A 10,997-nucleotide genomic window follows, 5' to 3' on the forward strand; every position below is an offset into this window, starting at 1 on the left:
TTGGAAGGTAAAAGAGAGAGTACAGAAGAGAGAAAGAAGAGCTGTCTTCGTTTTTTGTTTTGTTTTGGTTTTTTTTTTTTTGCAGTACGCGGGCCTCTCACTGTTGCGGCCTCTCCCGTGTGGAGCACAGGCTCCGGACGCGCAGGCTCAGTGGCCATGGCTCACGGGCCCAGCCACTCCGCGGCATGTGGGATCTTCCTGTACCGGGGCACGAACCCATGTCCCCTGCATCGGCAGGCGGACTCTCAACCACTGCGCCACCAGGGAAGCCCCGTTTTGTTTCTTTTGGTCAGGATATTATTAGTTTCATGGGCCCAACTGGAGATGATATAAGCTTTGGGGGTTTACATAACTTTGGAAAATTATGGAGTATTAATTGGTTCTTTTCCAGGGACATTTTTATAAAGAGGCATTTAAATTTTTTATTTAATTTATTTATTGACAGTTTCAATGTATATTTTATAAAATATTGGCTATATTTCCTGTGTTGTACAATATATCCCTGTAGCTTATTTTATATAATAGTTTGTACGTCTTAGTCCCTAACCCCTGTATTGCCCCTTCCCCCCTTCCTTCTCCCCACTGGTAACCACTAGTTTGTCCTCTATTTATGTGAATTTGCTTCTTTTTTGTTATCTTCACTTGGTGGTTGTAATATTTTTTAGATTGCACATATAAGTGATATTATACCATATTTGTCTTTCTCTGTCTGACTTGTTTCACTTAGCATAATGCCCTCCAAGTCCATCCATATTGCTGCCAATGGCAAAATTTTGTTCTTTTTTATGGCTGAGTAGTATTTCTGTGTGTGTGTGTGTGTGTGTGTGTGTGTGTGTGTGTGTGCGCGCGCGTGCTACATCTTCTTTATCCATTCATTTGTCTATGGACACTTAAGTTGCTTCCATATCTTGGCAATTGTAAATAATGCTGCTATGAACATTGGGGTGCATGTATCTTTTCAAACTAGTGTTTCTCGTTTTTTTGGATATATACCCAGGGGTGGAATTGCTGGGTCATATTGTAGTTCTATTTTTAGTTTTTTGAGAAACCTGCATGCTGTTTTCCATAGTGGCTGTAGCAGTTTGCATTCCCACCAACAGTGTAGGAGGGTTTCCTTTTCTCCACATCCTCTCCAACGTTTGTTATTTATAGACTTCTTGATGATAGTCATTGTGGCAGGTATGAGGTGATATCATTGTGGTTTTGATTTGCATTTCCCTGATGATGACTGATGTTGAGCTAATCATCAATAGTAAATTCACGCTATTCAGGATTCTTAAACTATAGTACATTTGTTCTGAGTATGAAAGTAAAGCAATATTTTAAAACATTCTTTATATTCCACATGGTACTGAGGTCTATGAGGAACACTGAAGAAGGGATCCTATTCCCTTTTCTTAAGAAGTAGTAATTGAGATGATAATGTTATGCTTCAAGCAACAACACAACATGATTAAGGCCCAAAGAATTGGGTTGGCCAAAAAGTTCTTTCGGGTTTTTGGCCAACCCAATATATGACATAGATTCAGTGTATTATAAGAGCAAACGATGAGATCTATTAGGGTATTAAAACATGATATCAATTAAGGCTTAAAAGTTCAGCGTAATTTGGTAGAGCAAAGTAATGAGTAACTATAGCACAATGATCCTGGAAATGGGGAGAACATTAACCTTCACCGCTATTTATTTATTTTATTTTGACAATCTCTCCAATTTGATTTTTAAAGTCACAGCCACAATTATAAGTAGGGAACCATATCTGTTGAACTTCCCAAGCGTTACATAAATAGTTTGAAGATAGATACGTCTATGTACAAGATGTATAAGATGCCTCTCTGTGTGTGTGTGTGTGTGTGTGTGTGTGTGTGTGTGTGTGTGTGTGTTTTGAGCAGTTTTAGGTTTACAGGAAGCTTGAGCTGAAGGTACACGGTTCACATACATCCACTTATTCTCTCCGCTACACAGTTTTCCCTCTTATTAACGTCTTGCATTAGTGTGGTACTTTTGTTACAATTGATGAGCCAACATTAATACATTATTATTAACAAAAGTCCGTAGTTTACATTAGGGTTCACTCTTTATGTTGTACGTATTACACGTTTTGACAAACGTTTAATGACACTTGTCCACCATTATAGTAACATATGGAATAGTTTCACTGCCCTAAAATTGCCCCATGCTTCACCTATTTATCCCTCCCTCCTTCCTTCCCAAACCCTTAGCAACCAGATCAGATCTTTTTACTGTCTCCACAGTTTTGCCTTTTCCAGAAAGCCATATAACTGGAATAAAATAGTATATAGCTTTCTCAGATTGGCTTCTTCGCTTGGCAGCCTGCATTTAAGTTTTCTCCGTGTCTTTTTGTGGCTTTGTATTTCTATTTAGCACTGAATAATACTCCATTGTATGGATGTACCACAACTCATATATCCATTTACGTGTTGAAGGACATCTTGGCTGCTTCCAAGTTTTGGCACTTATTAATAAAGGTGCTATAAACATTTGTGTGTAGACCCTTGTGAGGACCTATGTTATTAATTCATTTGGGTAAATACCAAGGAACACGATTGATGGATCCTATGGTAAGAGTATGTTTAGTTTTGTAAGAAACTGCCCAGTGTCTTCCAAAGTGTCTGTATCCTTTTTCATTCTCACCAGCAATGAATGAGAATTGTTACTGCTCCCCATCCATGCTAGCCTTTGGTGTTGTCAGTGTTTTGCACTTCCGACATTCTAATAGGTGTGTGGTGTTATCTTATTGCTGTTTTAATTTGCAATTCTATAATGACTTTTGATGTTGAGCATCCCTCATATGCATATTTGCCACCTGCATTATCTTCCTTAGTGAGGTGTCTGTTCAAATCTTTTGCCCATTTGTAATTACATTGTTTGTTTTCTTATTGTTGAGTGTTAAGAGTTCTTTGTCTATTTTGGATACTAGTCCTTTATGAGATGTTTTGCAAAATATGTCTCCCAGTCTGTGGCTTGTCTTAGCATTCTCTTATCAGTGTCTTTAAAAGAGCAGAAGTTTTTCATTTTAATGGAGTCCATCTTATCATTTTTCTTTCTTAGATCACACTGTTGGGGTTGCACTTGAAAAGTCATCAGTCAAACCCAAGGTCACCTAGATTTTCACCTATGCTATATTCTGGGAATTTTATAGCTTTGCATTTTATTTTTAGGTTTAGGGTCCATTTTGAATGAATTTTTGTCAAGGAATTTCTTTGTGACTATGTTAATGAGGGATATTGGTTTGTAGTTTTTTTTAGTGATGTCTTTTTCTGGCTTTGATATCAGATTAATGCTGGCCTCATAGAATGGATTATAAAGTATGTTCCCTCCTTCTCTATCTACTGAAAGAGCTTGCAAAAATTTGGAGTTTTTCACTCGGTATTTGATATAATTCACCAATGACGTCATTTCTACCTGTCCTTTTTTTGTGGGTTTAAAACAGTTTAAACAACCGTATTTTGCAGTAGTTGATGTATGACACGCTGCACGTATTTAAATCCTATATTTTAATGAGTTTTAACGTGTGTAAACCATTATCACAATAATAAACATATACATTACCTCCAAAACGAAATGGTCCTCATGATTCTGTCTGCTCCTCTCTGACCCTAGATCTCCTGGAAGACATTGATCTTCTCTCTGTCACTATAGGTGAGTTTCCAATTTCTTTAACTTTATATAAATTGGATCATTCATTATATTTCTTTCTGGTCTGATTTATCTCACTTAGCATATTTACATCGAGGTTTATCCGTGTTGTAGCACGTATTAGTAATTCATTCTTTTTTACTGCTGAGAAGTATTCTATTGTATGGCTATAGCAGAGTCTTGTTTTGTTTTAATACATTCATCTGTTGATGTACATTTAGATCTCTTTCCTGTTTTGGGCCATTATAAATAAAGCTGTTATAAATAGTCATATACAAGTCTTTGTATGGACATATGCTTTCATTTTTCTTGGGTTATACCTAGGAGGGGGATGGCTGAATCACATGTTAGGTGGATGCTTAACTGTTTGAGAAACTGCTAAACTGTTTTCCAAAGTAGCCACACCATTTTGCATTCGAACCATCGGTGGCTGAGAATTACAGGTGTTCTAAATCCTTGCTAACACTTGGTAAGGTCAGTCTTTTTAATTTTAGACTTCCTAATTGGTCTGTAGTGGTATCTCACTGTGCTTCTAATTGTTATTTTCCTCATGACTAATGGCGTTGAATGCCGTCTCATGTGCTTATTTGTCGCTTTTATGTCTTCTTTGATGAAGTGTTTGCCTATTCTTTTGTTATTGTTATTAGTATTGTTGGATTAGATTTGCTAAAACTTTGTTTAGAATTATTGCACTTATGTCCTTGAGGGATATCGGTCCTTAGTTTTCTTTTCTTAAAGCAATTTAGCTGGTTTTGTTCGTAGCATAATGTTGGTATTAGTGTGTGAGTTGGAAAGGATTCCCTCCTCTTCAATTTCTGGAAGAGTTTGCGTAGAATTGGCATTATTCCTTCATTAACTGTTTGGTTACCATTGAAGCCATCTGATCTTGAAATCATGTTTGTAGAAAGGATTTTAACTACAATTTCAATTTCTTTAACAAATATAGGTTTATTCAGATTATCTTTTCTGCAGAGAGCTCTGGTAGTTTGTGCTGTCAAGCAATTTGTCCATTTTATCAAGGTTTTTAAATGTTTTGGTACAAAGTTCTTCACAATATTTCATTATTCTTTAAATTTTTCTAGACTCTGTAGTGATGTCGCTCCTTTAATTCCTGATATTCATAATTTTTCCTTGACCTGTCTGGCTAAAGGCTTATCACATTTATTGATCTTCTCAAAGAATCACTTTTCAGCTTTGTTGATTTTTGTCTATTTTCTGTTACTATTTCACTGATTTCTACTGCGAACTTTATTGTTTGACTTTTATTAATTTTGGGTTTAACTTGCTATTCCTGTCCTAGTATCTAAAGGTGGAAGTTGAAGTCATTGATTTCAGAATGTTCTTATTTTCTAATATAAGCATTTTTGTCTTTAATCCATATGTAGAGGCATCCTGCACATTTTAATATATTGTGTTTTCATTTTCATCCATTTCAAAATACTTCTAATTTAACTTTTGGTTTACCTCTTAGATCCATGGGCTATTTAGAAATAAGATATTTAGCTTCCAAAATTTGGGTATTTTATAGAAATCTTTTTGTTATTGATGTCTAATTAAATTTCATAGTGGTCAGAGAAGCTATTTAATGTGACTTGAATTCTTTAATGTTTTTGAGACTTACTTTATGACCTCGAGTATGGTCTATCTTCGTAAATGTTCCCTTTTTACTTGGAAAGAATGTGTATTCCATCACTGAACAGTTAAAGAGGCTCACTCTATTTTGCCTGCATCAGTGAAGCTGTCAGCCCTCATGGCCTGCCCTGCTCTGGCAGAACATCCATGCCAATGGAGCTGGAGGGCTGTTGGGAACATCCCAGGCAAAAATGCCACAGACCCCTACTATTTCTACTCAGTATTCAGCACTTTTCAAGCATAAATGCTTCTTACATTGTTATATGTGTTTGGACTACTTCCATAGTACAGAAATGGTTGCTTTTCTCAATTTTCTTCAGCATTTCAGTTGCTTTTAGGGGAGAGGACTTGCCAGACTCCTCACTCAGCCATAGCCCGAGGTTGATCTGGGGCTATGGTATTTTTTTTTTTTTTGGCGGTGGTTATTAAACTTTTATTATATTTTAAAATCTGAAAACTGTAAAACAGTATTTATACAAACACCTGAGGACTGTTTAACTGAGCACAGCATCTTCACACAAACAATCTGAGAGAAGACCAAGTTTAAATTAGAATTTTGTCTTATAACACAAAATGAATAACATAGATCAAACCACCCTTTAAATAGAAGTATTCTCATATAAAGTACATTTGGTTTTCTAAAAAAAGAAAATGTACATTCTTGCCCCTGGTATACATTTTATTGGCATTTATAACAAATGGCTAATACTTTTAGCACAGATTCTCATAGCTTATTAACATTGCACCAAACTTATACAAAGTACTAACAATAAACATATAGCACCATTTCCCCTTGAAAGTTCTAACTTTAAAAATAAAGCCCAAAATGATAAGGCTGAATTAATGCATCTTCCAAAATTTAGCAGAATAAATGGCTCAGAGCTAAGCAAATTAACTAGCAACATTGCATAGGACAGAGAACTTCCCTGTATGGAAACCAATCTATGGATTGTTTCTTATCCCCTGAAGACTAAGCTGAGAGGTACTAGTGATAGCAAATGATGCACATATTTTTTTCAGAATAAAAACATCGAACTATATAAATAGTTCACCATTACCTCTGTGGCAGTGCAAAGTGCCATATTAAATTCAAAAAGAACAGATTTACTTGTTTGAATACCTACAGGCATAGAATAATATATAAATATGGTATAGTATCTGTATGAAGAATAAAACACAGACAATAAAATATATATATATTAAAAATTTGGGCACAGGTGTCTTCATATAGAGATATGAGAAATGAATGCCTAGTTAAATGTCTAAGCTTAGAGAAAATATGTAAAGTTTTGAAAAAATGGGTATTTCACTGAAAAATTTTAATCAGACTCCATCCAAACCACCCTTGTAGTATAATATCTCCTGCATAAAACAACCATTCTATCTTACAATTGTTTGAAATTTATCAAAAACTGATAAGAACACTTTATGAAAGTTTATAAGCTTGTTTTTTTCTTTAAATATGAACAAACACAACATACAGAGAAATAATAACGAAAGGAAAATAATTTATATGGCTGTTCCCTTTCCGGAAATTGGTAGAACACAAACAGAACATTGCAGTAACAGACATAAAATATTTGAAAAAGAGATGATATCTACAGTTGCATCTTTAAATTCTTTTCTAAGGAAAATTTCTCATGGATTTCACTAGAGAGCCTGTCAGTCCCTGATACTTTCCCCCCTTTGGGATGTAGCTGTTTTGGTTTTATATATAAACATTAATCAAAATCAATGGTGTTTCTCTGTTTCCTGCATTAAGTATATTTGTAAACTGTACAATTAAATAATAAACTGTAAAGTGTAAAATAATAAAGGACTGCCAAGTTGAATATGCTAAGACTAACATGTTAATGTGTTTTAAAGAAGTAGACTGGACTTGTAATGTAGTTCTGCAATTCTGGATGTAACGTAGCTTTAGAGGAACTGTCTACAGAACAAAAACTGCTACGAGAATAAAAATACTTTTAAATTAAAAAGTTATCAAGACAATTGAAAATTATGTCTAATCTAAACTTACACATTTTTTTTCAATTATATTTTCCTTCTTTAAGTTTTTCAATATAGTAACATAACTTTAAAGCTGGCCCCAACTCCAGCCCCATATACTTCATCATCACATCACTTCTGAGTAGTAGCAGAGCCGTCCCATCAATCTCATGTTGCATGAAGAGGTCGGCGAGGGGGCCTGATATCTGAGGATCTTTATGTTTCATAAACTGTATCACTTCATCCACGGACCAGGTTGGAGGGTCCTTAGAGAAGCCTTGTTTCGGGACACTGGGGTCAGGTACAGCTATATAACTTGGAGCTTCACTTTTCCTCTGCATCTGGAATGTAACTTCATGGTGACTGCTCTTGGGAGGTGATTCGGTCCCTACCAGTGTTGAACTCGAGGTGCATGGCACACTTTGAGAAACACTACTGGAGACCGGAGTATGAGTGCTTATAGGACTTGTGCTGGCAGGATTCAAAGAACTTGCTGGATTTAGTGGTGAGTTTTTGGACTCTTCAGAAAGCATTTCCCCTTTGGGCATGCCATTTCCCTCAGAAGATAATACTTCTACAAGAAAAAAAAAAGACAAAGGCAATAAGAAAAAAGACAAAGGCAGTTATCTTCAACAGGCTTACAGCTCGAATACTATTAAAAGGTCAAAAATCCCCTAACTGCCAACAACAGTTCACTTAAGCCATGCTATACTGAACCACAAACCTCTAACACAAAGCACATGGCCATCCCCTTCTTGGTGTTTATAGTAACGGACACTGTCCTGAAATCCAAATTGATTCTAATGATATCACCTATTTTTCTCACGGCAACTAACCCTTGCCAGTCTTGCCACCAAGACTATGAACACCTCACTAAAGCATTTATTTTTAGGAATGCAGTTCTTCACAACTCTTTGTTACAATATGATCACAGAGTTGGTTTCTAACATTTGCTTACTCCTTGGGCACTTAAAACTTGCACTGGAGAAATGTACTAGGTTTTTCTATTCCTCTTTCTATCAGCTTTTAGCAATACAAAGCTGAATGGAAAATATGGCTATAACTGTTTTTCTTTAATCTGAGGAGAAATGACAACTGTGCACTTCTGAAGGGAATGAAGCGCTCAACAAAGCTGCCAAAGTAGTAGCCTAACTGCCACTACTTTGGGGGATTTGGGGGAATATAATCCCCTACTTCCAGCATCAACACTCAAGAGCATATAAGTGATAGAAGAGTGACTTTTCTCCCCAGTCTTGCAACATGTAAATACTATTTACCTTCAGAGGCATGCACTTCTGTTTTGGGGAGCTTAGGAGAGAGAGGAGCAACATAAGGCAGAGGTTCCTGAGAAGGTCGTTTGGTGCTTTTCTTTTCTGTTGTATCTTCTTTTACTGATTTATTTTGATCATGCTCTGCGGGGCTATGACCATTACCTGTATAAGAGCTAAAATGCTGGCTACTCAAAAGGTTATCACACCGCAGGCTGTGGCACAATTTCTCAAGAAAGCAAAGAGCACGTGATGCACTGTTCACTGGAGGGAGCTGGATGGAATGAGTTTCCCCATCAAAGGAGGCGGTTATCACTTCTCCTTCACGATCATCTGGCACAAGGAATCCAAAAACAGTCTTACTTTGAATGGCACAATCCACACAGGCCTGCACCGTCCGCCGGAGCACCACATTGACAGGGCCTGGGCCAAAGTGATCGGGCAGCTGCTGGATTTTCTTCTGATCCAGGTGAGGGCCAGAGCTTCCATGTTTGTTTACATAGACACAGACTGTAGGCATCACTATTTTAGATGACCCAGGAACAGCATCCTTATCATATAAAACACCACCACGTCCTCTGGCCGGCATACTGACAGCAGTTGAAGATGTGGAACATACAACAGGAATACATTTTTCCTTTCTTCCTGAGTTTGGGCCTTTTTTCCTTGGTGTGATATTTTTAACAGAACTCCCCTTCTTGGGGACTGAAGTATGTGCAGGTGATTTAGTCCGACCTGATTTCCTGATCTGCTGTGTTGGTAATATTACAGCAGTTTTCTGTAGAGACTGCATTGAACGCTGGGTTGCTTTGGAAGGAGAAGTCTGTGTTTTTGCTGTATTCTTTGTAACAGGAACATGAGTTCCTGGTGGTTGTAATACATCTCCTGTCAGGCGACACCACCCAACTGGGAAAATATCTCGACAGTCATACTTGCACCAATAATCAAAAGCTCCACTCCAGCCATCGAATGTGATATAAACTTCATCTCCTTTAACATTTCCAGTAGTTGCACGGCAGATCAGATAAGGGTTCTTTCTGTCTATAGCTTCAAGTTTCATTCCCACTTTAAAATTATTTAGAGGTGGCTTTGGTGGTTCCTTCTTAAAGAATGTTGCAGGTGCCATTTCAGATCCACTCAGTGTTCGCAAGAGGAACATTGGCCAAGATGATATGTTCATCTGGTACCCCAGTGGAGGCTGAAGTAAGTCCCCCTCCTTTTCACATGTCCCAACAGGCTGTATGTCCAGAGAATCAACAAGCCGCCAAAAATCATTTCTGTTGTCACTACCATCCAGTCTTAAATGTAGCCTGGCACCAGTAATTCCAACGACTGTGCTGATACATATTGAAATCATATTGCGAGGGTCATGGGCTTCCAATTTCATACCAACTTTGAAGTCATTAGCTGGTGGAATCTTGGACTGTCTGAAATACTCTGAAGGAGCACTTAAAGATCCAGTCTATTTCAAGTAATTTTCCCAGTGAAAGTCATCATTTTGCACAGAAGATGTGCCTGACTAAGGAGCTTTCTCTTGATTCTCCTTCTTTGCATCCATTGACTCTTCATTCACTGCTCGCCCCATGCTATCCCTCTCTGGTGTTCTTTGCTCGAGTCTCGTCGGCAAAAAGAGTGAAATTCTGTCACCCTGGTCCAGCGAGCCGGTACCGGTCTTCACACCACCGCCGCCCTGTTTGAGAAGCCGCGCACGGAGCCTCGCATGCCCTGCCACCGCTGCCCAGCCCCGCTGCCTGCGTGCCCTGGGGTTGCCGCAAGCTTGCCCTCTGACCTCGGTCGCGTGCGGGGCCCGAGCCCGGGGCTCAGCCGGAAGCCCGCGTGGGCGGTGAAAAAAGCCAGTCGCAGCCCATGCACCCAAGACCGTGGTGGGCCCCCAATTGGGAACCCAGGGTCCACGTCAAATTTCATCCAAGGGGAGCTCGCTCCCCTTGGCCATCGACTTCGACTCTCGGCCACCGCCCACCCTCGCCACCGGGGCTATGGTATTTTAAACAATGAGTGGGAAGTTTTGAGGCAGTAGTCCCTAACAAAATTTTGTTCCTCCAAAATCCGGGGTGGTCTCTTAAAGTTTTGCACCAACAACTGAGAGAAAAAGGCACCTACCTATATATAAAATGTAACTACAGTTAGCCTGTTTTGCAAAGTGTGAGTTGGAATTGACAAATTCCATATTAATTAACAGAATTGTTATATATATGCTAAGTAGCAATTAGCAATTGAGCTACAGAGGTAATAGAAACTGTATAGAAAAATGCAATGGGCATAGTCTGTTATTTAGTCTCCACTTTTGAGCAGTTGCTTACAGTACAACTAAGATGTCAATGGAATTTTCTCTGAGGCAACCAAAGAGATCTCTTCCCTGTAGAAGGTCATGGATGGTAAACTGAGCTGTGATACAGATAAGGATCAGTGGATAACAAAGAACCAAAA

At 38.3% G+C, this 10,997-nt stretch overlaps 1 protein-coding gene across 1 annotated transcript; it reads right to left on the reverse strand.

The window, feature by feature from the left end:
* Positions 1-7,322: 7,322 nt before the first annotated feature.
* Positions 7,323-10,149, reverse strand: LOC112395979 (sex comb on midleg-like protein 2). The gene is given in 2 exon segments (XM_024739457.1): positions 7,323-7,855; positions 8,559-10,149. Coding segments are annotated over 2 exon segments (2,109 nt in total). The 5' UTR covers positions 10,135-10,149.
* Between the last annotated feature and the right edge of the window lie 848 nt (positions 10,150-10,997).

The sequence above is a fragment of the Neophocaena asiaeorientalis genome, unplaced genomic scaffold (genome assembly GCF_003031525.2).
Source record: "Neophocaena asiaeorientalis asiaeorientalis breed wild unplaced genomic scaffold, Neophocaena_asiaeorientalis_V1.1 scaffold194, whole genome shotgun sequence".
Lineage (NCBI taxonomy): Eukaryota > Metazoa > Chordata > Mammalia > Artiodactyla > Phocoenidae > Neophocaena > Neophocaena asiaeorientalis.